This window comes from Mastigoproctus giganteus, chromosome 6 (genome assembly GCF_048544385.1).
Source record: "Mastigoproctus giganteus isolate SK-2022 chromosome 6, ASM4854438v1, whole genome shotgun sequence".
Taxonomy (NCBI): domain Eukaryota; kingdom Metazoa; phylum Arthropoda; class Arachnida; order Uropygi; family Thelyphonidae; genus Mastigoproctus; species Mastigoproctus giganteus.
Genome location: NC_143580.1, coordinates 32,213,158 through 32,228,411, shown reverse-complemented (window position 1 = coordinate 32,228,411; position 15,254 = coordinate 32,213,158). Strand labels below are relative to the sequence as shown.

At 35.2% G+C, this 15,254-nt stretch overlaps 1 protein-coding gene across 1 annotated transcript in view; it reads left to right on the top strand.

Annotated features, from left to right (window-relative positions):
- LOC150084134 (uncharacterized) overlaps nt 1–15,254 on the top strand; it is a gene marked incomplete in the record, with an annotated part of 151,318 nt that overhangs the window by 76,340 nt on the left and 59,724 nt on the right. The window contains 1 exon segment of the mRNA XM_090375055.1: nt 6,972–7,258. Within this exon segment, the coding sequence (XP_090231181.1) occupies nt 6,972–7,258 (287 nt within the window).

Below are 15,254 nucleotides of genomic sequence, written 5' to 3'. Positions count from 1 at the left end.
TATAAGCAAATTGTCTCTGTTTCTTATTCAAAAGAAGATAGAGGCAATTGCAAGACCTCCTAAATTGATAAAAGAGGCTGTAGTCTGGAGATCTACTAATTGAAACAACTCAGGAGCAACAGTAAGAAAAGTTAAAGTAACAAAATTTGCAGTACTGTTTGTATTAGTAACTCCATACATCAAAGATATGATTATGGAATGTTATTTTCTGACTGTTTCTGAAGAGGCAATCTCAGAGGGAAGTGAAAGTTCACTTTATTCATGCCAAGTGAATTATGACAAAAAAAAACATGGAACTCCCACTCCATCTAGATCAGTTAACCTTTGGTATGCCTGTCATGCCACTGATAGTAAAGACAGGTTTATCTACACTGCAAAGTAAAACCATATTACCTGTCCAATCAGATATTTCAAATGTTAGCATTTTGAGTACTCGCAGAATACCTGCTGAGATGTCATCTGGTCAGTGTGCAGGTCAAAAGACAATCTGATCTATCATTGGCTTAAAATGAGTGATCAGATATTTTAGTTCATCTTAATTCTCTCTCCTGATAGTCTGTTAACGTTTCACAATTGAGTTCTTTGTGGAAACTGCTATCCATCTTCTTGGAGGCATGTAATTGACCTCACTTCCCTAAGACTAGGAAAGATGTAAAAATTATCATTCCATATCCCTGATGAGTTCTCTAGCAAAAATGCTAAAGTGGATGATATGCTGAAGCCTCACCTGAAGAAATTGAATGTAGTGTTGTGTTATGTTGTGTTAATTGCAATCTCACTTGTGCGTATCTTGTTAATTAGTTGACAACAAATTGTTCTGACAACTCTGACAGTTGTCAGCCATTCTTAATCTTTGATAAACAAAGGTCAGGAATGTTTTCATTAGAAAGCAGCATCTAATTGATGTTGAGAAAGCTTTTTATTATGTGAAGGGGATGGAAGCCTTCAAGATCTTTATGAATCTGTCTTTAGAGGTAACATTTCCAAATTTATACAGAACTTCTTTCCTTTAAGAATCTTCCTATTCAGTACAGAGGGGTCATCTCGACCATGCACACAGGACGAAGGGATCTTTCAGCACTCAGTCTTGAGTGCATCCTAATTAGAGTGAATAATCTAGCTAAAGTCATCCTTTCAACTGTCTGTGTTTATATGTATGCTGATGATCCATCTTATATCAAGCCCAAAATTTGAATTCTGCTAAAAGGAAATTTCAGCTGGTGGTTGGCAAGGCTGTATTGGCTGTGGATATTGGATAGCCAATCAAAAGTCAACTGCCATCCATTTCTGCAAATTTCAAGCTTTGCATATGAATCTAACATACAGGGTGTTTCAGTTAAACGTTTCAGAACTTCTAAGAGGGGTAGAGTACATCCTGACAACTCGAAATCATATAGCAATGTGGGGTCAGAAATGCTTTCCTGAAGCGGTGTTGTACACAGAAGCACCATAAAGAAAAGAGACCGTAAGTGAGAAATCGTTTTAATAATACATGAAAAGAAGCAAAAGGTACATGGATTAAAGTAAGTGTTCGAAGTTTCTTCCACGGGCTACAATGCACGCCTCACATCTCCGACGCATGGACATCCGAACATTCTGGAATACTCCAGGCGAATTTCGAATTTCTTCAGCAGCTACCGCGATTCTTGCAACCAGCTCCTCAGCATTGTCAACAGGGGTGTCATAAACTAGCGATTTCATATGACTGTGAAAATTCCTTCACAAGGGAAGGAATTTTCAACACGCATAACAACCATATCTGGGTGGTCGAGAACCCGCATGCAATACGACGTCGTGCAGCACAGATTCGATTTTCGGTCAATGTATGGGCCGGTATTATGGGAGATCACCTCATCGGACCTTACCTGTTACCGTGTCGTCTAACCGGACCTATCTACTTGATCTTTCTGCAGCAAGTATTGCCACAACTTTTGAGAGATGAACAGATTTCTGCATCGACGCAACAGACAATGTGGTTCCAACACGATGGAGCCCCTGCCCATTATAGCGGAGATGTTCGTAACTACCTGGATATCACATTTGGTCAACAGTGGATCGGACGTGGTGGTCCCGTGCGTTGGCCTGCTCGGTCACCTGACCTATCATGTCTTGATTTTTATTTCTGGGGTCATATGAAATCGCTAGTTTATGACACCCCCATTGACAATGCTGAGGATCTGGTTGCAAGAATCGCAGTAGCTGCCGAAGAAATTCGAAATTCGCCTGGAGTATTCCAGAATGTTCGGATGTCCATGCGTCGGAGATGTGAGGCGTGCATTGTAGCCCGTGGAAGAAACTTCGAACACTTACTTTAATCCATGTACCTTTTGCTTCTTTTCATGTATTATTAAAACGATTTCTCACTTACGGTCTCTTTTCTTTATGGTGCTTCTGGGTACAACACCGCTTGAGGAAAGCATTTCCAACCCCACATTGCTATATGATTTCGAGTTGTCAGGATGTACCCTACCCCTCTTAGAAGTTCTGAAACGTTTAACTGAAACACCCTGTATAACATCCTCTGAATGGTTCCACTTCCAATGGTCAGATTTTCTTTGTCTGAACTGGATACAAGGTTAAATTTTAAGACCGTATATCAGAACTCTGTACAGTTTATCTATCAAAATAAAACATACTTAGAAATATTTCATCCATGTCCGGGTATAGACAGACATAGACTGCTACATCTGTACAAATCTCTTGTTATGCCCTAACCAGATTATAGACCAATTTATGCTTCAACCAGACATGTGTTCTCTGTAAATTAGATGTCATCCACCATAGTGTGATTTGCACCGTGTGTGAGCTTTCAGGGCATCTCTGGTGTACAGTTTATATGTGGAGGCAATGGAATCTCCATTACAAATTTAATGAAAATTATTTCCTGCCATTTATGTGGTGAAAATATAGAGCCTTCCTTCCCATCTGAACTTGAAAATATTGATTTGCAGTGGGCTGTTAGATATGATTGCACACTGAATGAAAATCAACCAACTAGACTGCATGTCTTCTCTCTGTAGGAGATGTAACATCTGAGCTTCCATGGTTTTCATTTACCTTTAGTATCGACCTCTTTTTTGCAGTGTTGTAAACAATTCTCAGTGCTCAACTTTCAGCAGTTAAATGCTTCCCATAGTGCCAAACACGATAATACAGGCAGTTCCTGCTTTGAGTTTTCGCTTTACGAGTTCCCGGGTTTACGAGTTTTTCCCCCCCCCAAGTATCAACAAAATCGAAAATATGAAGATTAATTGCAAAAAACGAATGTTAAACATTCATAAATCCAACATTTCAAACCATGCACGTAGCTATACAATATAGTGCACTCCACTTTGCAATATTAATCCGTTCCAGAGAGACCATCATATCATGAAAATATCGTAATGTGAACCCAATAACATGTTGTTCTTTAGTTATTGGTTCCAAGACCTCGGAAGTTAATTTTTGCTGTATAACTAAGCTATTTATCTCTCTAAAAGGTCATTTTATAATGTAAATTGTATTAGTTACCAATTCAAATTACTACACTACACTACACTTTCATTGTTATCATATGTTCTGTTATAAGAACCAATTTTGAATGGCTTTGTGATATCTTTCTAAAGCTCATTTCTGGAAGTCACGACCATAAAACAATAAAAATAATTTGCACTTTTCAGTTTATTGTGCTTTTCTGTTAGTGCAAGCAATTATAAACGGGTTTTAAAGTCGATATTATTGCTTTTGTGAAAATACCGATAGCAGCAATTGTGCGAGTTTCTACTAGGGTGAAATGTGTTTCCCCTTCGCTGCAATCTTCAATCGTATAAAAAACAAATTTTCAGAATCTTCTTTTCGTTCTTTTTTTTTTTTTTTTTAAGCTCTGTGAATTTGTTACTCCCCGTGAATTGTGTTAATTGCAATCTCAATTGTGCGTATCTTGTTAATTAGTTGCAATTTGTGTGTGCCGTTAAAAAATGCTTATGCGTGCTATCGTGAAATTTATAAAGAAAAGAAAAGATTATCTTGGAAACAAATGCCTCTTGAAGCATTTCTGTGCAACAAACCAACTTTGCAACAAACCACTCCTTGTGCAACAAACCAACGATCAACAAGTTAAGTCATAAATAGGTGCCTCTGTAGCCAGGTGGGAAGGAGCAGTAGTGCGTATCACATGCTTCTTGATTAGACCGGGGTTCGAGCCCATCACCACCAAATACAGAAGATGCGGAAAGGTCAGGGAATGATCACCACATATCCCGGAGCAATATGACCTTAGTTGCTAAAGTTCCTAAAAACCAAAACAACAACAAGAAGTCATAAATAATTTCTTTAAATTATAATTTACTTGATTTTACAGGCTATGTTTTCATTTCTTTGGATAAATCAATCATTGTTTAAACATAAACTTATTAACTAACTAATTTCATTGCTGAGAATGTAACCCGTTTTTAACATTGTCTATGGGAATAAATTCCTGCTTTACAAGTTTTCGCTTTATGAGCGTGCACTAAGAACGAATTAACTCATAAAGTTGGAAACTACTTGTATATACCACATATATATATATATATACAGTAATCCCCTGCTATTCGCGGGGGTTATGTTCCTGAGAAATGTCGCGAATACCGAAAACGTGAATACTGAGTTACGGCTCCCATAGTAATAAAGGGATTCCGTTCCAAAGTATGAAATATATAAGAAAAACTAGTCTAAAATTTTGTCTGTGTATGTATTATATGTACCTTCATAATATGACCATTAGAAATGCAAGCATATGGCATTGAAATGAAAATAAGAAATAATTTAATATTAAATGTAATATTTATTAGAAATTTCAAACAAATCTTTCAAACCAGCGCCTTTGCTAGCTAAAAAAACTTATCCCGCCAGTGCTATCACCAGTTTCGCTAAAGTGTTGATAAAGGAGTTTTGCCTTTTCACGAATGATGAGTGAACTTAAAGGAATTTTATTTTGAGTTCAGTCTTCTATCCACAGATTTAAAGCCTTTTCCATTTTTTTTTCTAATTTAACATCACTAGTTACAGAGCAAATTTTTGAAGCAATTAGCGCGTTTTCACGGACACTACGGCGGATTTTTTCTTCCAATTTTTTGATTGATCGTATCATTGACTCATTGCTTTTATAATGTTTTGCCACTGAGGAGACACTTTCACCATTAGAAATTTTGTCTAATAACTCAATTTTATTCGCTAATGTCATCACCTTCTTTGATATTTTCACATTTCCCTTGTTATTCGTAGCCATATTTTTGTACAGGTAAAAAAGAACTTGTCCACAATAAAGGCACTTTCTTCCGTTAACACACTCGAAAAAGTCTGTTTTGCACTGCAAAACGGTAGATTTATCACTTTTGTAAGCATATCAATTTATAAATTGATAAATTTATTCAATTTATAAGCATATAAATTGAAAGCAAACGACCAAACCTTCCATGACAAGCGCATAACACATACTGAACAAGGATTAGCGAGAAACATCCACGCTAGCAATTTTGTCACCCCCCACCACCCACTGAGCGCTGTTTTGACCGGGAAAGATAATTTTAGCCACGCCCATGTTTTTTTTTTATGGCGGAAAATATTCACGGCGCTTTAAAATTCACATTTTTTTAGGTTTCATTTTATATTAAATCAGCGATCGCGAATACAGATACCGAGAATAGTGGGGGTTTACTCTATTATACAAATGAATCTAAGATAGAACATGTAGTAGGTGTGGCAACAGTTTCCAAGCTTGCGGATCTCTAAAGCGATTCCAGTCATCTCTAATATACTGACTGTTGAGCAGTAGGCAATCAAATGGCATTGAAAGGTGTCAACTTTTTTTTGCCATAATATATACTGACTCCTTGTGTGCTGTAACTGCTCTTGCTGGAAACAACCTTACTGTGCATCCTCTGATAAATCATGTTAAAAAGAAAATCAAGGAATTACTTAAACTTAATCAGGATCTTCAGTCTTGAGGGCATTAGTAACAATGAGGAAGCTGATGAGAGTTGCAAAGAATCCAAATGAAGAGATAGAGAACTTTGTAAAGAAGAAAGAAGAAATAGAGAAGTGTTTTACAGATATCAAAATAGTCTTTAGAGAGGAAAGTAATGGTAACCAAATTTGTGTGAATCTTTGGAGAGAATGAACATGTAATATATAAATAATATAACGAGCATAGAATAAAACCCAACGAAACAGGCCTACGCGCTCTGGATTCATTGAGGAATTTATTGTAGCTTAAACACAGAGCGTACAAATAAAGCAGAAATATATGAGCTTTCGGCTATATGGTAGCCTTCATCAGAATTAAAATACATGAATGGCAGTTGGAATGAAGATGTGCGTGAGACGCGAGGTTTAATTAAACCTCGCGTCTCACGCACCTGGCAGTGCACATCTTCATTCCAACTGCCATTCATGTATTTTAATTCTGATGAAGGCTACCATATAGCCGAAAGCTCATATATTTCTGCTTTATTTGTACGCTCTGTGTTTAAGCTACAATAAATTCCTCAGAATAAAACCCGATCAACATATGTGGGATTCCAGTTTTTGGCAAAACTGACAGGAGGAGGGTATACTAGCAAAGTTTAGAATTGGATATAGTTTAATCACAGTAAGTATTTTGATGAAACTGTGTTCTAAAATAGTTAAATATGTGAATATATGTACAAAAAATTCTCACACTACATACAAGTAGAACTGTATACAGCCGGGCACTGTTATTGGTAACATTGGTTGTCATTGGTTATATTGCATTAGTCCAAAGTTTGGTATGCAATGTGTTTAAAATGTCTGTTTTTGCAGTTATTTTTGGATGTTATCCAATATATTTTGGATGTGTTGCTGTATTGCGTATCAAAACGTGTTGTTTTTCAATAAATTTCCTTATCTGAAAAACTAATATTTTACATTTTGATTTTGTTACAATTAAGAATGTTACTTTTTGTTTAGCTCTATTTTTTTTATTCCTTTAGAATAAAAGAGATAAAGTTAGAGAAGAAAAAGAAAAACAACTTAAAAAAGAACTTGAAGATAGAAAGAAGCAGAGAGAAGAAGAAGAAAAAGAAAGGGAAAGAGAAAGGCGCCTTAAAAAATTAGAAGATGATCGCAAACGAGACAGATCGAGAAGAAGGTCTAGGAGCCATAGCAGAGAAAGGAAACGTTCAAGGAGTCGAAGTTGTGGTCGCAGTCACAGGAGCAGAAGTAGAGATAGGGCAAGAACTCAGAGTTCACGTACAAGTTGGCAGAAAGAAAAAGACAGGTGTGCATATATATATATATATATATATATTGCCACATGTTAATATATAATGAAGTTAGTTTTTAGTTTAGAAACTGGAAGATCTGTTTCTAAAACAAGAGACATATTGGTTTCTTTTTTTATGTGATATGTTTCTTCTGTTTTAGAAAATATCTTAAAAGTAAAACCAGTTAGGTGATATACACAGTGCATTACATTTTAAGTGGGCTCAGTTTCTGAATTTAATTGAACTTTCTTCTTTTTCTGTTATCAGTAAAAAAGTAAAGGCATTTCAAAAATTTTTCACAAAATAAATTGTGAAAAATAAGTCATCTTTCTTTGTCAACAACAACCAGAGATTGTTTCATCTACATTTTGTAGGAGAGCAGTTTTAAGTCTTGTCAAATAATGCTTAGAAGTGAATGTTTGTTTTAAACTCAGCTGCTATTACATTTGTTTCATAGATTTCTTGAGCTGTACATAATTACTTTCTGTACACTTTCACTGATTTTAGGTGTCCTCACAGATTGTTCATTTTTTACTAACTGTGAATCGAATTGAAATTGTTGATTTTTTTGGAATTTTTCTGAAATCAAATTTCTCTTTAAACTCACACTGCCCTGTAATAAAACTGCCAGTTTGATTTAAAAAAGAAAAAACACCTTTTCACCCAAATAAACTGCTCATTAGTTTGCAGAATTTTCTCACCAGGTTGTATCATTACCAAGAGATACTTTTTTACAGGGATGCACTGTAATAAATCTATCAGATTGTTAAAAAAAAAAAAAAAAAAAACCTTTTCAACCATAAACACTGCTCAGTAGTGTATTCTAGCTTAGTTTTTTCATCAGAGTGTGTCACTTACAAGAAGTCTTTTTTACAGGGATGGGATATACTTGGCGCCTCCATAGCCAGGTGGGAAGGAGCAGCAGTGCGTAGCACATGCTTCTTGATTAGACCGGAGTTCGAGCCCGTCACCACCAAATGCGGAAAGGTCAGGGAATGACCACCGCATATTCCCGGAGCAATATGGCCTTAGTTGCTAATGCTCCTAAAAATCTAACAACATTGACTGGGATACACTTAAATAGAACGGTTGCAAGAATATTTGTTGATTCCATTGAGGTTGGTTGGAAAATTGCTAGCTTGGGGGATATGCAGACTAATAGATTCACAACAGTCACAGGCAGAGGTGTAAGTGATTCTTGCACTGCCTCTATTGGAACTTAGTGGCCTGAAAAGCAAGGTGTCATAGATTTCAAGGCCTGTTGGGGGTCCTCATGGAACAAGCAAATACATGGGTTGTGTTAGAGTAAGAACAGGTGCATATATACTTCCATGTACATTGATGCTAGGAGCATAGTAAATAAATTTGATGAATCTAAAGTACTGGTTGTTATGTCATCAAACACGAAAATTTTAGGGATATCAGAGATATGGTGTCACTCAGACATAATGGATGCAGAATTTGAATATGAGGAGCAGTGTATATTAAAAAGCATATTAAATCTTAAGGCAGTGCATCCAGTTGACATGGATGGCCTGTCAAATATCGAGTCAGTTTGCTGTTACATAACCACTGGGTAAATAAAAACGAGAGTAGGAGAGTGTTATAGGCCTAATGACTTTGAGTATAATGAATACAGAGAAATATAGTGGGTCAATAAATCAGAATGTTTTATAATGGTGGATTTTAACTCTCCAGATATTGACTGGAACTAGTGGGTTAGTCACTCACTTACACACTAGCAAAACTTTTGTTCATTTATTGGATGACTGTTTTCTATAGCAGCATATTAGAGAGGCAACAAGAGAAAGCAATACTCTTGATCTGATTATCAGTAGCTGTCCTTCATTCATTAGGCGCACTATAGCCCGGCAGCTTATGCACCCCTAAACCCCCATAACACACACACACACACCCTTCATTCATTCATTAAGAATCTGCAGATAAAGAACCACTAGATGACAGTGATCACAGTATATTTATGTAAAGATGTAACTGTCATCAAGGGTAAAAAATAGAAAGGCTTTTGTATAGGTAACTACAGTGGTCTCAGGCAGTTTGTAAATTCTATACATTGGGACCAACAACAAATTCTAAATGGGAAGTAATCATAGATGCTACTAGGCTTTTTATACCACCTGAGAAACAAGGCTTAGACTTAAATGGATGTCAGATGAACTAATTTATTTTGAATGCATTGAGTACAAAGATGTGTGCACAAAATTTACAAAATAAAATTACATTTGTAAGTTGTAATTAATCAAAATCAGTAATTGTAATTAATCATTAATTAGTAATTTCTGAGATGAATAATAAATAAAATAGGACAGTTAAATAATAAGAATTAACAAGTACTTATACAAAAACACAATAGGAATTGAACTAATCCAAAGTTTGAAGCAAATCAAGCCATTCTAATGCGTCGTTGGTGCAATTATGCAGAGCAGTGATTCAACAACAAGCACAAAAGGGAGAATCCCTGAAGTCTCATCTATGTTCTGATTTAGCACACACAACGCAATAACTTCTAAAGCAGTTTATCTTCTTCCATAAATCTCTGGGAAGGTCAAAACCTGCTACGGGTTTGTCCACTCTGTCAATAAGATGGAAGTTGGGAATCTGATTAGCATTAAGATCCCATTCTTGCTGCCAAGCAACATGGGTTGGAGTATCCTGTTCAAATAGTGAACTCCAGATCGGGTGCCTGCTGTTCAGTCACTGTGTTCAGATGAACTAATGAGACTCGTGGTGGTAGAGAAGAAAAATGCATGGGATGCATATGAATTATCTGTATCAGGTGATACAGAAGTACGATGGATATAAACTAGGCTGAAAATGAAGTCACAAAAAAGCTAAGGCAGATTAGCAGAAGTCTTCGGAAAAAGGGTACGAAGAAAACAGCAAAGATTTCTTTACTTATATAAACATTAGAAGGAATGGGGTGAATCGCATTGGTCCACTTGATATTAGTGGTTTAACTTTTGACAAACTGAATAGGTATTTTGAATCTACGTTCACACATGAGGAATTCTGTAAGGAAGGGGATGACAGAAGTTTATCATATTCTAGCAAGGAGTTAAATGATTTTATTACTTTAGAGAAAGTGGAAGAAAAATTGTCGAAGCTTAACATAAAAATTCCTCCTGGGTTAGATGGGATCCATCCAATTATATTAACCCGGTTGTAGTCTGCCCCTCTGTCTAGATTTTTAACCCTAACTTGAAAATTGCCCCCCTGAAAAAAACTAATCATTTCCTTAATTTCTACTCAATTTACAAAATTGAAACTCCCAATATACATAAACAAAAGTATATTCTTTGATTTCCTACCTTTAAATTGAAGCAAAAACTATTAATTCACTCAAACAGCAAAAAGGTACAATCACATATCATTTTATGAAATTTTGACTGCAAAAAAACAGTGGCCATTCACTTTGATTATATAACGCTTTACTGCATTCATTTGAATTTGGCAAGTCATTGCGGCATTGGCTAAAACAAATCAACACACGGAGCTATAATTGACTGGTCAAGCTTACATCATTAGTGTTACCAAAGTGATCCAAGGAGAAAATAAAAATGTAAGCAACTTTCTTGGAAAACAAACAGTTGAGCATCGTTACTTTCAAAAAATATTTTGCATTATCGCTTTGTTACTGCTTTTCGTAATTGTTGTACGAAAGAACTGCAACAAATTGTTTTTGAAAAACAAAAATATTGTATTTCCTTTCTTCAAAATGTATTGTGTCTACTAACAAAAAATCAAGGAAATTCATCTGTTGGAAGCCACAGTGGAAATTGAAAAAAAAAAACTATCATAAAACTTAACACAATGCTCATTTGATAAAAAAAAAAAACAAAAAAACATGTTGCTTTACTGTAATTGTTTTAGGGAACAATATTTTGCATTTTTACATTCTAACATTATTTTGCATTATTACTTTCTAACAATATTTTTAATTTTTACTTTCGAACAATACTTTGCATTTTTACTTTCTAACATTATTTTGCCTTATTACTTTCTAACAATATTTTGCTTTATTGCTTTATGTAATTGTTGCGACAATATCGGTGTGTTGTATGTTTTCTGAATGTATATTTTATCTCTTAACTAAATTTCCAAAAAATATTTCTATTTGATAGCTACGTTGTAAACTTCGAAAACTGGTGCGCAAAAGAAGAAAAAAAAGAATTGCAACAATTTGTTTTCAAAAAAGAAAAAAAAGACCACATTCCTTTCTTCGATATATATTGTATCTACTCACTGAAAATCAAGGAAATTCATCTATTGGAAGCCACAACAGAAACAGGAAAAACTGGTGTAAAACTGATCACTACAATGGGCATTTGATAAAAAAAAAAAAAAAAAAAGTTCGATTTATTGTAATTGTTTTTAGATGACTATATCGGAACAGCAGTTTCCTGGATGTATATTTGATCTTCTAACAAAATTTCAAGAATATATTTTTCTTGAAATTTTGTTGTTGATAGCTGCGTTATAAACTTCGAAAACTGATGTTGAAGGAACTTTGCATGCATCTCACCTAGTGGGCAAACGAAAAAAAAAAAAAAAAAAATACACTATGAGTAATGGATTGTGAAAACAATCCGTTACTCGTAGTAATGGATTGGGAAATTGTAAATGATTATTACTGAGTACTTCAATATTTCCTTGATATGCATTTGATACCATCAAAAAATTTCAAGGGAAAAATTGAATTTTCATTATCACACACACACACACCAGAAAAATTCACCCCTTCTAGTTTGACCCGAGAGAGAGAGAGAAATAAAAATACCCTTTTGGTGGGGAGAAGGCCAGGAGATTGTCAAAGGTCCAGAGCTGTAACTTGCCATCACAGAAGCTGAAGTTATAATAAGTCAGTTTCATTGTGGATGTGGAAGTTCTAATAAGTCAGCTTCATCATAAGATGCCGAAGTTCTAATAAGTCTGGTGGTTCTAATTGGTCCGGTGCGCATTTGATAAAAAAAAAAAAAAAAAAAAAAAAAACCACTTTGCTTTACTGTAATTGTTTTAGGGAACAATATTTTGCATGTTTACTTTATAACAGTATTTTTGCTCTATGGCTCTAAGTCAGCTTCATCCTAAGGTGCCGAAGTTCTAATAAGTCCAAATTTGGTCTGGTGCGCGTTTGATAAAAAACCAAAAAAAAAAAAAAAAAACACTTTGCTTTACTGTAATTACTTTCTAACAATACTTTGCATTTTTACATTCTAACATTATTTTGCATTTTATCTCTGTTACAATGTTTTGCTTTGTTACTTTACATATTTGTTGTAGCCAGCAATATCGGTGTGCAGGATGTTTCATCACAGATGCTGAAGTTCTAATTAGTCAGCTTCATCCTAGGATGCGGAAGTTCTAATATGTCTGATTTTGGTCTGCTGCGCATGTGATAAAAAACCACTTTGCTTTACTGTAATTGTTTTAGGAACAATATTTTGCATTATAGCTCTAAGTCAGCTTCATCCTAGGATGCCGAAGTTCTAATAAGTCTGATTTTGGTCCGGTGCGCATTTGATAAAAAAAAACCACTTTGCTTTACTGTAATTGTTTTAGGGAACAATATTTTGCAATAATCCCTCTGGAAATATTAGCGAGTGAACTACATTATAAATTTCAAACGTCGCTGTATAGCTTGTCCTTGAATGCAAATGACTACGGTTATTTTCCTTCGAGTGACCGCATGTTTTCGCCTTTACAGATGTTTTAGTGTGGATACTTCCTTCCAGTAAAATCATTAGTAGTAGTCCTTTATTGTACCTAAAGTAATTCATTATGCTGGGGGAAACGGTTTTTGCTCCTAATTGTAGCAATTCGAATTTTCCCAGCGTGGGTTATCTGAACACAATGTAAATTACAGTAAAAGAGTTGATAATTGGTGCCATTGGTGGGCAGCATTCTGACAAACAAATTTTCTGTTTATACTCCGGGATGATCACATGGTCAGAGGAGATCCCAAGATAGAGAGAGAATACAAGAAACTGCACCGCTTTAAGCAGTCACTGACTTGATTGTGTGAATTGCACATCTGCCAAAAACCACAGTAAAACAAAAGAAATGATAGGGAGTAAATCTGTTTTTCAGTGGGGTATATCTTTTTATTGCAGCTCAGAACAGCATATGACTATGGATAGAGAATTTATTCTGTTTCTGTACTAAAACAAAATTTCTCCCTTTGTGATAACATCAAATGCATACCAAGGAAATATTTTCTAACAATACTTTTTGAGCAGCCCGTTAGCTGTAATCCGTTAGCTTTGTATTGTTCGAAAATATTGCAGTTTTGTGAACAATACACATTTCAAAAAACAATCCATTATTCACAGAGGATGATTTATTTTGCTTCTTTTGAGCACCAGTTTTCGAAGTTTATAACGCAGCTATAAATAGAAATATTTTCTTGAAATTTCGTTAGAAATTCAAATCCAGGAAACTGCTGTTCCAATATTGTTCCTAAAACAATTACAATAGAGCAAACTTTTTTTTTTTTATCAATTGAGCATTGCTCTGTTACTAGTTTTTCCCGTTTCCAATGGATGAATTTCTGTGATTTTTCTGTTAGTAGGTGCAATACATGTTGAAGAAAGGAAATACGATCTTTTCACCTTTCAGAAACAATTGTTACTACTGTTTCGCTTAATTGCTTCTTATGGTAACTAACAGTAGCTTGCATTTGTCTTTTGTTTGTTTTTTTTTTTGCCTTCTCGATATAGCTGAGAAGTGACTCAATGACAGAGTGAATGGTTCTCACACTTCTCTCAAAAACAACTCCTCTCTGTAAACAGAGATGCACTTTCTCTCAACAACAAACAAATCAAGTATTGTGTTTCATAAGCCTTAGGCTAGTTTGGGCAGGGTTTAAAAAAAATAACTGAAAAAGGCCTAAAAAAATGCATACTTGATGTCACATTTTTGTTGTTTGCATAAAATTGAATAGAAATTTCTGAAAATTAAAAGTGGGAAAATTCAAGAAAACAGTTCTGGCTGAAGCTATAGTGAGTTTCAGCTCTCTAGATAGAGTAAAAATTATAGAATTTATTTGTTGAACCCAGTTGGGGGTGGGTACAATCCCAACGGACTCGAATCGGGTTGAGGGCAGCAGCAAAGGGGGCAAGAAAACCCTTAGCCGTAATTATGAGCATACAGCAGGCCCTCGTTATAGCGTGGTTCGCTTTATGCTAATTTGCTATAACGCTGTTCTTATGTTATAACCCATATCTGACTATAATGCTGTCACAAATCACTATAATGCTCTTTTACAAATTGCATTTTTGGCATATTTAATGAAATCGTTTCATTTGATGGAGTCGATAGCTTGAAAATGAATAGCAAAACAGCATTAAAACGTTTCCTATGCAGACTTCAGAAATTTTCCCACACTAAGTGAAATTTTCTCGCACACTAATTTAATTGCAGTACACTGAGTTGTTACAAGTTGTTACATAGTTCCGAGATCAACATTTTAAAAAATGATCAAGTATATTGCTTGTAATATTTGCGTTATATGCATTTATCTGAAGTCTAGTCATAACTCAGTACAGTATTAGACATTGTGCGTAACGGACAGTTTACTCGAACATTGTATCATAATTAATGCAACTAACTCAGTTACATTTTCGAAGAGTTATTAATGGTGGATAAGAATGAAAAAGCAACATCTGTACACAGTACGAAGACTATAAATGTAAGAAAAAGACTGAATTTGAAAATTAAATTAAACGTTTTGAAGCGAACTGATTCTTGTCAATGACAAGCGGATGTGTGCCATAATTTAGGACTGGCAAGTTTAACTGTAAGAACAATTACAGGTGACCCCTGCTTAACGCTGATAATTCGTTCCGTAAAAACAGAGCGCTAAGTGAATCCGCGCTAAGCGAGCGCTGCATTCCCATAAGGTAACATATGTATTTGTGAGTTGCGGTCAGTGCCATAGGATATTTCCTAATCAATAATAAATGGTAGTGAAAAGATGCACAAATGTCGGTC